Source organism: Mesitornis unicolor, unplaced genomic scaffold (genome assembly GCF_000695765.1).
Source record: "Mesitornis unicolor isolate BGI_N332 unplaced genomic scaffold, ASM69576v1 scaffold17742, whole genome shotgun sequence".
NCBI lineage: Eukaryota > Metazoa > Chordata > Aves > Mesitornithiformes > Mesitornithidae > Mesitornis > Mesitornis unicolor.
The window spans coordinates 7,509-22,205 of NW_010168688.1; the positions used below are offsets into that span (position 1 = coordinate 7,509).

Sequence of the window (14,697 nt, forward strand, 5' to 3'; positions counted from 1 at the left end):
CCCCATCCCAAAGGCTTCCAGACTCATCACTCCTAAGTGCTTGGCGGGCAGGCGCTCGCTGCGCCTGGCCAGGACTGCAAAACGCATTTAGCAGATATAAGGCAGGAAAACAGTGCCAGACAAGGAGCGATTAGAAATCATTTAGAGTAGGCAAAACCAGGCCAACCTAAATTTGCAAGCAGCCTGACACATGGAAGAAGTACTTGCGAAGAGAGCTGAAATGAATTATTTGAAGATGCTGCAGTATCTCTAACGTAAAATATCTGAAATATCCAAGCTCTGGCTCAGAGGCAGGCGGGCAGTAGGGGGTGCCTGGCTGGGAGCCTGGCCCTGAGTTACAGCTCGGGTTTCTCCTTCAGATCAGCAATATTTCTGCACGGAGGCGAGGACACTGGCCAAGGGGAGGATGAGGCATGGTGCATTGCCCTGGCCAGAGCTGCTGCTTTGTGGTCCCCCAGCTGCCAACACGCCTCGGGCTCGCACTGAAAATGTGGATTTCAGATGGGGGGATGCAGAGGGAGGTGGTTAAAGAAAATGAGTATAAACCTCAGAGGTTTGGTCCTTGGCATGTTACAAAATGCTGGGGGAGGGCCTGGCTTGCCACCCTCCTCCCTGAATTTGTACATCTCTGGGGCAGGATTTGGCCAAGGGTGACTGCTGCACTTTGTGAAGGGGACTCAGTGGAAGCAGGATGGAGAGACGAGATCCACCCAGGTGTGGGAGGACTTTCCTGACCTGATCAGCCCTTTTGATCTGGCCCATCAGCTGTTTCCAGGGGGGTTCACTCTAAGGGTTTTGTGTCACCAGGTTGCCATGCAGAAAGCCAGTCCCAAGAATCAAAAGCTCAGGCTTAGCCAAGCTCCTGCCTGTGGCTCTCCTTAACCCCATGGGGCCAGGCACTGCCTAGGCTGGTGTGGAAGCCCCAGTCTCATCTGCCCAGACCTGAGTGCTCAGCACCGCACAGATCTGTGATGGGAAAGAGGTCAAGCCCAGCAACATGTGCCGTGGAGCAGAGCAGTGGTGGTCTACACTCATGCTAGATGGAGAGCTACCCACTGGCAGCGTAGCTTTGCAAAGTGAAATATGCTGTGAAATGGCCAAGGCAAAGTAGGCAGGTGGCTGCTGTTGGGACACAGCCACCAGGAAAAAATGTTGGTCAGTGATGAACCCACTTTCCAAGGTCACATAGTCATGGACTTCATGCTACATCTGCATAATTCCCTCCTCTCTAGATGGTTCAGCACCTCTGTCACCAGCAGGTGAGGACAAGACCCACTTGGGTGATCTCCCCTGATGATGTTGTGGTTCAGGGGGCTGGAGGCGCACCTTGGTGGCGTCAGCTTCTGGGGTAGCGGGAATGGGATGGGAGGTCAGGAGGTCTCTGCTTGGTCTTTCCCCATAGTGGGAATTGAGTTTTCAAATGCTATTGAAATGCTCGAGATTTTTAAGTCAACAACAGATGGGCGAGACCTCACTGCCCATGTGGGGTTAAGGTTCAGCAAAATGTACTGGGAGACTGGTGATAGATAGAGGGAGCAGTGGGACAGTCTCTGCCTTACCCTGAGAGACTTTCTGTCATGTCCAAGCTGCCATGCAATGCTTGGAGGCCATCAGCCTGCCTGGGGATGTGCTGCCTGAGCTGGGTCTCTGCAGGGACGTGCCCAGGCAGATGAGGGGTTGCAGCTGAGGCTTTAACTCGCCTCCAAGCACGGAAGGGCAGTGGGCAGCTCGAATTCGCCCAGCTCAGCATCTGCAGCATGGATTCCACTTGCAGTCCTGCAAAAGCCTTATAAATTTTTTAGAGCAGCCCAAAGTGCCTGCTGAGTCGGCCAATCAGCTGCAGTGGATTAAGGAAACTTACTTTAAATTATTAACGGCGCACAGCCAGGCATGAGGGCCACGGGGTGGGAAAGGAGAAGTTGTTCATTCCTCCTTCTCCAGTGGGTGTCAGAAGCACAGCCAGCACCAGGCTGGGGCCGGGCAGAGGTGTCCACTCATGCCTTGGAGGATGGTCCTGCTGGTGGGGTCTTCCTTTCTCCATCAGGAAACCTTAATGAGCCATCAGTGTTATGCTGTGCGAGGGGCATGCCTGCATCTTGAAGATTATGCCCCTTTTGGAAACTGGATGGTGGTCCACATCCAGCCTCCCCACACCTCCCTTCCCTTCCCTTCCCTCTTTTTCCATTGGCTTCTCAGATACCCTCCTGAAGAGCTGACCATTCAAGAGTGAGCCAGCTGTGATGCTTTTTGACTTTCCTGCAACCTCCAGTAATTTTCCCCCCGCAAGCTTTAAATTTCAGGTAATATAATCACATTTTCAAACTCTGGTTTCTAAAGAAACAACAACAAGCACTTTGTAGCTCCCGAGGCCGTAGCCCTTGCTTTGCTACGGCTGGGCTTTGCAGAGGTGGGACGCAGGGCTGGATTTTCTCTCCTCGGTGGCTGCTCCAGCAGGACTTTGTCCCTGTTTCCACGAGATGGCATCGCTGAGGCTGCTACAGAGAGGAAGCCTCTGCTGCAGCGCCTGCAGGGAGGACAGCGATGAAAGACGCCTTCAAAAAAATAATTAAAAAAAAAAGTTGAGAGGAAAAGATGCCTCTGAGCTCTCGGTTGTGAAGTCCCAGCACACCTGGCTGTGGGGGGAGGAATCGGAGGAGAAGTCAGTGTTTTCAAGCACCCTATATAACACCTGTCATAGGCCACGCAGCACCCACCTGCCTTCCCTTGGTGTTGATGGCTCTCAAATCAACTTCAGTTCCTTGCGAGGTTTGCCAAAAGCCATCTGTGGCCCAGTTCAGGGTGATGTTGGGTTGCTGATAATTTTGATAGAAACCCCAAATGGGTCACCCACCCCAAACAAAGCGTTGCTCCCAGAGTGCCTCTGAGCCCTCTGGCAGGTCACTGATCTGGTCCCAAAACCCACATCCACACTGAGTCTTCAAACACAAGGTCTGGGTAGGGGCTGGTCGTGCTTTCATTTGATTTTGATTTGAGATTCCCAGAAATTCAGCATGCTTGATTTTAATTTCTGAGCCTCATGCTTTGAAGTGGGTCTAAATTAGAACATTTCTGTTTATTCTGGCTTTCTACAGAGAGAGCCAAACCTCTCAAAATGGGGGGTGCTGCAGCTGCAGACATCTCACTTCAGGGCCTGTCTCTTCTTTCTGATCCTGCAGATTAACTGAGGTACCAAACACACTGAAATCAGGCTGAAAATTTGGACCTGCTGTGAACCATGAGCAAGTTTGAGTTAAATCATCTGGGTTTTGTATTTCTCTGTTTCTGCAGCTACACCGTTAATTACAGCAACACTTGTGCATCACTCCCAGAGCATCTTTCACAGCTCCCCAGGCATATTTCTATGGAAACATAGCTGTGTTTTTGTCAGACTTGTTTTTGCTTTTCAAATAGATATAGAGGACCAGGTGCAGGCTTTGCGCTTGTTCTGGCCTGTTCCTTACCTGGCCCCAAGGTTGTCCCCACTCTTGCTGTGCCAGGGACTGGCTCCCATTGGGGTCCAGAGAGCTGGAGTTTCCTGCACAGCATGGGAGAGATGTTCCCACAGGAGTTCTCATTCCTGAAAAAAAGGATGAAGGAAAAACACGCATGTGATGATGTTCTCCTGCACTGCTTGGAAATAGTCAGGAAAGGGCACAAATCTGCCATTCTGGCTCAAGGACAAGATACTTTAGAGCTGGGAAATGCAGGAACTAGAAGACAAGATTAAACCATGAGTGGGAAAACAGCCTCCTCCCACAGCCATGCTGTGCCTGGAGGAATCCCCAGGTCCCTTTCCAATTTGTGGCCAAGGACACAGCACTTCATAGAGCCCAAATGCTGCAAAAACCTTGGGCATCAAATACATTTCTATGGAGGAAGCTGGTGGATGCTGTGGGTGTGAAAAGGAGCAAGAAGCCTCAGTGACCTGTGTGCACAATTTTGGGGAAGATGGCTCAGTGAGCTGGTTTGTGTCTGTCTGTGGTCAGACTGGCACATGGGATGGGGACGTGGTGGGGGAGCAAGCGGTGGCAATGGCTTCATGCAGTGCTTTCTGTAATTCAGCTTGGTATAGGCTCCTTGAGGCTCTGCCTGGGGGCACTTAGCACTACAGAGTGTCAAATGTTAATTAGGATCATTAAGAGGTCCTGCAACACAAACAGTAATGACACTTGTGCCTCTGGAGCTCTCCTGGGAAGGACCTTGCATGACGCCATCCTTCACAGAGCTAGTGCATGGTGTCTGCTCCCAGCACTGTGGCTACTCCTAAAGACCAAGTTATGAGCACAGACAACCTCAGGATGCCCCAGCACGCTGTTATCCTGCTGCTATCCCACCTTCAGGGAGATGTCCCTTGGACATGTCCCCAGCAGCACCTTCATACCGCCTCCTTCCACCTCCTGCTCCTCCCCAAACTTGGTACCACCACCCTTTCCCCATCAAAGCTCCTGACAGTTGCATTTTGGTCAATCCGAACCACTCAGGAACCACAACCCTTCAGACTGGGACAGCTGACGTAGGGTTGGGCAGAGAGAGGTACAGACCTTGCCCTGGGTTACAATGCCCCTTGGCAATGCTCGTCCTGGGTGAAGATCATGAGTTTTGGGGCTTCTTGGGCATCCTGAGTCATGTTTGGGCTTCAGCATGTGGCTTCATTTGGGAAGAAACATTCCTGTTATGTAGTCTGGAAAGGACTGGGGGATCTGCCATGTGTGAGGCAAAGAAAGGTGTAGAGAGTAGGCAGCCTCGGCCACTTTTCCCAAAATGATGGGGTATCATTATGAAAAATAAAAGCGATGCTGCTAGCCCTTCCAGGAGGCATGGGGTATACTATTTTCTCTCTTTAATTGTCATACCTTTAGGGGGCTAGCTTAAGCTTATTTTGCATGGAAAAAATGCTAATAAAGGTCCTGATAATTGATACTAGAGGGTTGAGTAGGTTAAGGAGATATAAAAACCCAGACTGCTGTAAAAGCAGCCCTTGCTTTAGGCTGGGGGAGTCAGAGCAGACACCTGCATTAGTCGAGGGGTGTGAGCTGGGGAAGGGCTAGGCGCTGGGTGACACCGTAAATATGGGTGTCAAGCTCTCCTTCTTCCTCCAGATTTCCATCCCAGCCCCACCTGTGCCCATCCCCACCATCTGCCCTATGGGGGACCGCACAAAACCAAACCCAGCCCCTCTCAAGGACAGACACACACACAGAGCTCCACACCTTTTGGGTTGGTTGGTTTGTTTTGTTGATTTTTTTTTTGTTTGGGTTTTTTTTTCCACTGTGGATGTTGTACCAGTTTTATTGGTAAAATTAACATGAAGCCTCACAAACGCTGGAACATGCTTTTCCTTTTAAAGAATTTCCACTGGACCTTAATGGTGAGCATCCAGTCGTTGACATATAAACTCTTACAAGCTGATGTGCACACATGCGCCCGGGGGAGACGGTGGCAGCGTCCTGGTGTCAGGGATGGTTTCTGTGCGATGCACTGGGAGCCCACGATTCATTTGCCAGCCTTCTGGGCCTTCTGGGCAGACTTGGTGACTTTACCGGCTCCACCGCTTTTTTTCTCCACGTTCTTGATAACGCCCACAGCCACCGTCTGCCGCATGTCACGGACAGCGAAGCGGCCTGTGGGATGGAGAGTAGGGGGACATGAGCAAAACGTGGCCTCCCTGCCCTCCCTAAAGCTGAGCAATTTTGGGTGGGTGGTTGGTGGTGGGATCTGCACCCGCCACTTGTGGGGCAGTGCGTTACCCCTGTCCTTGGAGCAGGTTCCTGAAGGAACAAGCCCTGAGCCACCAACACTTGCTCTGATCTCCAAGCTAACCCTGATGCTCTTCACTGTTTAAAAGACTTTATTAAACTTAAACCACATCTGCTCTCTGCAAGCTCTGAGCACTGCTAAAGCTTCCAGATGTGGAACAACATCCAAGGACAGCACAGCATTTCCCTGCATTAAAAGGTGTCCTCTGCTAAGCAAGCTTCTCCTTTTCTTCCCTTGACCAAATACGTTTTAGGGAAGAGATGGGGAAGCTGGAAAATATTTCTGCATTCAAAAACTATCAGGGTTTAGGAACTGTGAAGGAAAGAGGGGAAAACCCAGACCTGCCTTTGGAAACCCAACTCAGCAGAGCGCTCATCCCACCCCACCAGTCCTAACACAACTCGTGCTTCAGATTTCGCACCCCCAGCACATTTGAGAGCAATGAAATGTGCTCAGCTCTCTCCCCAGTTTAACCGGTGAGGGATACTGGGAGAGGCTCAGCACTTCTGGTGTGAGCTCTACATGCACAGAGCCTTCATGTTACTCTGCAGGGGACTGCAAAAGAGCCGTGCCCTTACCAAGGGGTGGGTACTGGGAGAAGCTCTCCACACACATCGGCTTGCCAGGGATCATCTCCACGATGGCCGCATCGCCCGATTTCAGGGACTTGGGGTTGTCCTCCAGCTTCTTGCCAGAGCGTCGGTCGATCTTCTCCTTCAGCTCGGCGAACTTGCAGGCGATGTGTGCGGTGTGGCAGTCGATGACGGGCGAGTAACCGGCACTTATCTGGCCGGGGTGGTTCAGGATGATCACCTGGGGAACAGAGCGGTGTCAGGGCAAGGCTGGGAGCCGGAGGATGGTGGCAAACCACACATGGTGGCACCGCCAGCTCTGCTGACCTGGGATGTGAACTGCGCTGCCTCCTGCGGTGGGTCCGACTTGCTGTCCCCGCAGACATTCCCACGGCGGATGTCCTTGACGGAGACATTCTTCACGTTGAAGCCGACATTGTCCCCGGGCAGAGCCTCGCTCAGGGCCTCATGGTGCATCTCCACAGACTTCACCTCAGTGGTGATGTTCACAGGTGCAAAAGTGACCACCATGCCAGGCCGCAGGATGCCAGTCTCCACCCGGCCCACGGGGACTGTGCCGATGCCTGCAGGGACAAGGACAGAGCAGAACGTAACCTGCTTGGTATATCCCTGGGACAGAGCCGGGCTGCAGCAAAAGCAAGATATCTCCGGTGGTTTTCACCAAAGACCACATTTGATTCTTGCCCCAGACCCCCCAGTTTTTAGCTGCAAGATCAACATTAGGATCTTCAAAAATACCGTGAACCCATTATTTCTGTTTTGTGAAAAAACAAGTAACACCATAATCAGAAGGTCCTGAGCAATCCACATGCCCTGAATGCTCTTCCTCTATAGCAGCTGTGGCATCTCCTGCATGGAGGACTGAGCACATCACGGTGTGCGTGCAACAACATCCTCCACGTCCCTGATGGCCGCACCATCAGCATGGGGTGCGACTCAGCTGTGCCAAGGAACAAGAAAGGCTAATTCAATGAAGGGGGCCTTTTATACCCGGTGTCATCAGGAGACTTTGGAAAAACCTTTTGAGTTAGATGAAGAATCATTAAGAGAAAATACCTTGAAAAGAGGTTGGGGAGGTTGGCTGGACCCATCTGCTCTCCACCTCCTCCCTTCCCACAGTGTCTCTGCTTTCTAAGGACCTCCCTCATGGTAAAACCATACTTGTATTTGCCCCAGCAGAGCCAGGGGAGGACACAGACCTACTCACTGTCTTTAATCTCCACTGCAAACAAAAGACTGCATTAGAAAGTCTGCTAAACCCCATGTTCAACTTCTGCCTGGTTTCTGCACCGCACGTGTCCTCGGAAAAGTGTGGAAAAGGGCTGGAAACGGCTGTGCCTGCCTGATCCAGCAGCTTGGTGAGTCAGCAGGGCTGTCCACTGCTGCCAGCAGATCAGAGAGCTCACGAGGTATTTATAGCTCTGAAAAGTGGCCCCATCACCACTACAGCCAACGTGCTCCCTACATGGCCCAGCTCGGCAGACAGAGATGCCAGTGATGGACACCAGCATTTGGGAAGCATGGACAGGCCGTGGCCAAGCAGCTGAGTGTCAGCCTCACTGCTGTCCCTCCTTGCTGGTCTTGTCCCTCATCCAGGCTTCAACACATTTTTCACTGCCTCCAACTTGCCCTGCCAGCTGTGACCTCTGGGACGCCCAAATTTGCAGCCGTTTTGGCATCGTGAGTTCCCTGGGGAAAGCTCAAAAACCTGCTGCTCCTCTCTGGTCCTCAGGCACCTTTGGGCATGCAAACCTCCAACCCCAGACAGCCCAGTCTCAAACAGGGTCTTTGCCCTGGAGCTAACACCCTTATCTCCAGCATTATCTCAAGTTTTCTGAGTCCAAGTCCCTCCAGTTTCCCAACACCTGGAAACGTCACTCCCAAATTCCCATGGAATTAAGGCTCCTGTTAAAGCAGAGGGACAGTGGCAAGGCTTTTGCTTACCTCCGATCTTGTAGACATCCTGGAGGGGCAGGCGCAGGGGTTTATCTGTGGGGCGGGTCGGGGGCAGGATGGTGTCCAGGGCCTCCAAGAGGGACACCCCGCTGGCGTTGCCTTCCTTGCGCTCCACCTTCCAGCCTTTGAACCAAGGCATCTGGAAACAGAGCAGCAACAACATGCACTGAGCGTGCCTGTCCTCAGCATCTAGAGGGGATCCCAGGGAGATGTCCCACCAGGACAACCTTCACTGAGTCAGTCCAGCCATGTCCTGGCTTTACCTGGGGGCTGGGGAACTCTTTCCACTCCACCATCCCTGCAGGCTTATCTGCTCAGTACCCCCCTCTCTTCTAGGAACATGCAAAATGTCAGTTAACAGGAGAAAAAGGATGGAAGTTGTTAAAACCAGCAAACCCACAGCCTCCATTCCCAACACCAACTCATGGTTGCTGTTTCAGCTGCCTGGATCCTGCCCTCCAGTAATGATACCTCCAGCACAAGGACCACAAGGTCTCCAGCCAAGTTCCAGCTACAAAGTGCCCAACCTTCACTTCTCAGAACTGAGTTTCTTGGAGGTCAGCCCCAGACAGACGCTTCTCCCCACTCACTCCTGCTATCATCCCTCCAGTGTTTGGTTTTTAAACTCTCGCTTGGGAGGATGCTGGAAACCCAGAGCTTGCTGAGAGGCAGCATAATTTTTCACAGATACTTTCTGCTCCTGCCCTAAAAGGGACCCTTGAAGCTCAAATTGGCCAGAAAAGAGGCAGAGAGGTAGGGAAATGTGCTTAGCAGAGGCCATGGTTTGATGCAGGGAACCACTGTGCTTTCTTGGGGTGATACTGCACATCCAGAAGCTGTAGCAATCTGAAGCAACCCTGATATAACAAACAGAGATCAGGGTCTCAGGTTCATTGCCCCTTTCTCTGCAGAGAGAAGTTTGGGCAATATTTCCCCATCCAGACGTAAAACACTGCCCATGTGCCCCAGCTCCATTGCACACATTATAGACGTGGCATTTCCCTTAGGTACCAACACCAGTGGCACAATGCATTGGGTATGGGGCTGGGGATGAATCAGGACCCCCAAAATGCTCCCAGTGTCACAGCCATCACTAGAGGACAGGGCTATGCCAAGGCTGGTTTCCTATCCTGCAATCTGCACTGCTTTCACGAAGGAGTGAAGGGAAGAGCCAGGTCCATGCAGGGAATTCTTTGGAGGGTGATATCCCGCACTCATTGCCCTCCTTGGTGACAGTGGCAGGAGAATCCTGGGGACACATTTGCAGAGGGATCCTTTCCCAGGCACTGCAGCTAATGCCATGCAGCCGGCCCCAGTGAAATGCTAAACCCCAACAGCCGGTGACGGAGCTGCATGTGATGTGCAGGATGACTCAGAGCTTCCCTCCCGCCTGCTGTCGCACAGACCAAAACGCCGGGCAGGCGCCCATGGGAGCTGCTGCCCACAGGCTGGGCTCTTGCGGGTGATGGCCACCCGCAGCTCCCATCCCTCTGCCCCTGCATGGCTTGGGGACATGCAGAAATGGCAACCTCTGCCCCACGATGCCTGGCTGTCAGAGCCGGCCTTTTTCCTTGCAATGCTTTATCCAGAAAACTTCCGACATCCCAGGAATCAGATAAAGACTGACAGCTTCTGAGAGCAAACCCACTCTGAGAACCTCGGCATGACCCAGGGTGAGAAACATCTGCAAAACCTGGTTTGTGCTGCCTCCTAGGGCCACCCAAGGAAAACCTCTCTGATGTATTCCCCAGATCTGCTTCCTAAAGAGTGATTCCTCTTCCACCACTGCTGTGGCAAAGGCAGGGCCTGACCAAACCCCGCAGCCAGACAGGCTAAACCGCAAACTCAAGCCCCCATAAGAAAACAGCTGAGCTCCAACTTTTCTGCACTCCAAGTGCATTTTACAGACTAGTCATCTTTCTCTGAGTTTACCCAGCTCAGGAGCATCCCAATGCACTCACCCCATACACCCCATCATTGAGGCTGCAGCCACCATGCTCCCTTGCAGATCAAGTGTGTTTGGGTTGCAGCACCACATGGGGCGAAAGTCTCCCAAACCACATAGAGTGGCCCAGTTCTCTCTGCCACACTGACAGGAAGCTGGCTTCACATAAAACTCCATTTGCCAAAAGGCTCTCAAATGTCAAACTTTGATGCAAGTGCAGCCCATTTTTCCAGCTGGTCTTGGGCTGCCATGCAGCGGGGACGTGGGCTGGAGTCTCCCACACAGAGCTGGCTCCAGGCTGAGGCACCACCGCACCTCTCTTCAATCGGAGGTGACAGGAGATGGAGGTGACAGGAGATGCAAGGATGTCATAACTCTAATCTCCACTTTCTGATAAGTTCCGTGACAGACAAGTCACTTGACTGTCTTGTGCCTTAGTGAAACCTCATCAGAAATTGTGAGTGAAAAAAATCAGAGCTTTTTCAGATGAGGAATGACAGGAGAGATATTTACACTGGCTTGCTGCTCAAGCTTTTCTAGATGGGGTGCAATATGGGAAAAAGGAATCTGTCCCAAGACACTGTCCTGACAAAGGCAGGATGGGGACCTCTTGGGAACCAGAGCATAGGGAGGACCCTGCACCCTCTCCAGCACAGCTCATGTTCAGGCAGCCCCTGGGAACCCAGCCTGGAGCCCCCTGCCTCCTTACAGCAAAGGGGCGAGCTATTTCAGCCCCTGCCTTCTCCTGGGCAGTGCATCACATTGAGAACATGCTCTGAGACATGCCTGGAGGAAGGGAGACATCATGGCCCATCCTGCTCCATGCCTCCTCTCTGCAGCCTATTAATAGGAGAATTGTTCGGGATCATCTTCCCAGCCCAGCAGCTGCTGACATTTGGAGGTGCCTCATTTGAGGCACCCAGGAACTATGTGGCTGGGTTTGGCATGGCCACAGATGACCTTTATCCCAGCTCTGCTCTACAGGGGACAGGAATCTCCCAAGCACCCCAAAAATTCCTCCCTTCTAAGCCAGCCCCGAGAGAGCTGCATCTCATGACGGTGTGAGCTTGGCTTGCAGCACTCCTCCATCTCAGGCTTGCAATCCTTGACCTCCCTCGATTGCTGCTACACTCATACATTGCCTCCCTCATCATAGAGCTCTGATCTATACTCCACGGGTGAAGTCCTAAAGCCCCTTTAAGCATCAAATTTCCCATTGGTTTCTCAAGAGATTGCTGGGGCTTTCTGGTCAGAGCAACTTGCTCAAGGTGACCCAGAAGCCACCAGGAAAGCAGGGACCTTCCTCTGGCCAGAACTTTCCAGCCCATCACTGGTTGAGAAGTCTAAAGCTGGGGTAGCTTTTTCTCAAAAAAACCAGTGTCAGAATAGCAACTGGTACTGGCAGACCGTTGGCCAAGAAGCTCCCATCCTTCATCAGCCTCTTCTCTCCCCTTTGTTGTCATATGAAATAATGGCAAGGGCCCACCCAGACCACCCTGCCTTTGTGTGCCACCATCCCCATCACCGATGCAGAGAGGGAGAGGACTTGTAAAAATCAGCTGGACAAGGACTCACCCCAAATGGATACTCAAGGAAATAATGGTTTTGGCATGGGAAACCTGGTACCTCCCCAGGCAAATATCACCTTAAGAAGTGAGATCCCAGCACTGGAACCACAGGTGTGGCTGCCACAGTGGCATATGGCACCCATGGGAAAGGGTACCTGATACCCAACATGCAGGAGTCTGGCCGCACAGTGGAGCTGTTCCAAGCCTGGGACCAGATCATGTTATTTTCCTCAGAAAACAATGCCCTAAAAACACACATAATGCTTCTGCTGATTGTGACAATTGCTGTGCATGGCTCTAACGTCCCCATGGGTCTGAGGATGCAAAACCTTCAAATCACATCCCCAAAGCAAAGCCATCATCTCCTGAAGATGCTCCTGTTTAGCTGCTGGGGTGTCTGGCCACGGTACAGTGATCAGCACACCCATGAACAGTGTGCCCATTCATCCTGGCTCAGTGCAACCGGAGCTACGTGACAAACACATCTCTGCTGGCAGCGCGGGCCATTACACACAACAGGGGCACGAAATGTGCCTGCAGCTTTCAGAGCATGGAGGTCAGCTTAGGCTCAGGATAGTCGGGGTGTGGGGTCTAACACAACGCACACACTTACATTGGGAGAGGGCTCCAGCATGTTGTCTCCATGCCAGCCTGAGATGGGCACGAAGGGAACTGTGGCTGGGTTGTAGCCGATCTTCTTGATGTAGGCGCTGACCTCCTTGACGATCTCATCGTAGCGTTTCTCGCTGTAGGGGGGCTCTGTGGAATCCATCTTGTTGATGCCCACGATGAGCTGCTTCACCCCCAGGGTGTAAGCCAGCAGGGCATGCTCACGAGTCTGCCCATTCTTGGAGATACCAGCTTCAAATTCACCCACACCGGCAGCGACGATCAGGACGGCACAGTCAGCCTGGGAAGAGAGAGCTATGAATTGCTCCTGTCCTCAGAGAGCATCGCTCCTGGTAACACCCCTAACAACTTTCAGTAAGTCCCAGATGAACAGTACCCAGAAGAAGCACGGCTTGGACAGACTTCCTGCCAGCTGCTACCATAACCCTGCTGACCTACCTCAGAACTGACCTAACTGTATTATTTTAGACTCGTCAACTGTGTGTGGTTTTGCAACATGGGTTAGAAATCTGGGTGAGTCCCTCCATGTTGCATGACTCTAACCAGGACCTCATCTTGATCATCCAGGGATACACAACCTTATCTAAAGGCTAAGGCCTTATCTAAAACCCTGCTGAAATCTTGCAAATCATCTCCCTGGGTGATGGATGAGACTCCAGCCATGCAAACTGTGTTCCCTGCCTTAACTTCTGTACCCAAAGCCCAGAGCAGAAGCTTCATGGGTTTGATGGAAAGCCAAAAGGCATCACAATGAGAACCTCACTGGGAACTTAGCAAGGCTTATCCAGCACCCATCAACCAGAGGGAGATGCAGGAATATCCTGCAGTGCAATGAGGGGAAACCGCCCTACCCTGGAAGGTAGACCATGGAGTTTGGCAATGTGATGTGGTTTATGAAACAAATACAGCTGTTCTGAGAAAAAGGAAGGAGAAAAGGCCCATAGAGTCTTCTTTAGCAAATAAGACCTAAGAGATTGTTAGAAGCTTCTTCTATACCTCAAGTGATAGCCTGTAAGTGATAGCATCCCATTTCCCAAAGAGGGCATATTTATCCCCACCTCCTTAAGCAGGGAGAATGTGGTGGAGAAAACATCTCTCTGTGCCCAAGGAGGCCCCTTCTCTCTGATGCCCAGGAAGGTGCAGGACCATGGTGTGCTGGGTCTCCTGGTGCTATCCATCCTATTGCGTGGACCCTGCTGAATGCCACTTGACGTCTTCTGTCTCAAGTACCCACTTCCAAAGGGATTGCAACAGCACCTACATGACCCTGGGCTCATTGGCAAGCCTCAGCCTCCCACCTCCAGCAGCCCCCTGGTCCTGTTTCTCACCTGAGAGGTCCCGGTGATCATGTTCTTGATGAAGTCCCTGTGGCCAGGTGCATCAATGATGGTGATGTAGTACTTGGTGGTCTCGAACTTCCACAGGGAGATGTCAATGGTGATGCCACGCTCACGCTCAGCCTTCAGCTTGTCCAGCACCCAGGCGTATTTGAAGGACCCCTTCCCCATCTGGGCAACACAAAGGCAAGAGCGGGTGAGAAACCCAGGCCGATAGCACTGGTGTTGGCAACCCGCCCTCCAGGGCACATCCCAAGCTCACACAGGCAGAGGGGTCACACTGCAAACATCGAAGGCAAAATTCCCTAAATTCAATGGCAACCATGATCTATTTACTGATAAATACAGGTGAAAGGAGATACTGGTCTCAACATGCTCCTCAACAGGATGGAGGAGAGGCTGGAAGAAGAGCTGTGAAGTGAATTTGTGAGTGGAACTGGATGGGGAGGAGTTGGAACCAGTGACCCATGAGGTCTTCTGCATGAAATGCCAGTAGTGCTGCTGGGAAATCACGCTGCTACAGAACCATACAGCAATGATGAAACCCTTCTTATTGTTGTATTTTAATCTCTTAATTGAACCCGTGAGACAGGTGGTTAGTGAGAAAGGGCACCGCTGCACGAGTGAGCCCATAACTGACTGGGGTGTAGGAGGGGAAAGGGTTAAAAGAAAATGAAATTCAAGATGGTTGCTAAGAGCAGAATAGAAACGTGATTGATTTCTGCCACGGAGTGTGCGAATTCACACGAAAAGCTACTGTGAGCTGCAGCCAGACCAACTGTCGTTGCCAAATGGTCACAATCTCAGCCAACATTGTAACACATAAAATCATGCTGGGCGAGATTAGCTACAGTAAATCTCTGTACTGTGATAAAGCACATTCCTTGGTAAAACCACGTCGCTTCTGAACC

The 14,697-nt window shown here is 51.9% G+C and overlaps 1 protein-coding gene across 1 annotated transcript in view; it reads right to left on the bottom strand.

Annotated features, from left to right (window-relative positions):
- Positions 1-5,269: 5,269 nt before the first annotated feature.
- EEF1A2 (eukaryotic translation elongation factor 1 alpha 2) overlaps positions 5,270-14,697 on the bottom strand; it is a 12,712-nt gene continuing 3,284 nt past the window's right edge. Inside the window, exons 2-7 of the mRNA XM_010179111.1 lie at positions 13,778-13,957; positions 12,433-12,729; positions 8,295-8,445; positions 6,657-6,913; positions 6,336-6,570; positions 5,270-5,621 (exon numbers count right to left, since the gene is read on the bottom strand). Coding sequence (XP_010177413.1) covers positions 5,494-5,621; positions 6,336-6,570; positions 6,657-6,913; positions 8,295-8,445; positions 12,433-12,729; positions 13,778-13,957 — 1,248 coding nt within the window. The 3' untranslated portion in view covers positions 5,270-5,493. The remainder of the gene's footprint in view (positions 5,622-6,335; positions 6,571-6,656; positions 6,914-8,294; positions 8,446-12,432; positions 12,730-13,777; positions 13,958-14,697) is intronic.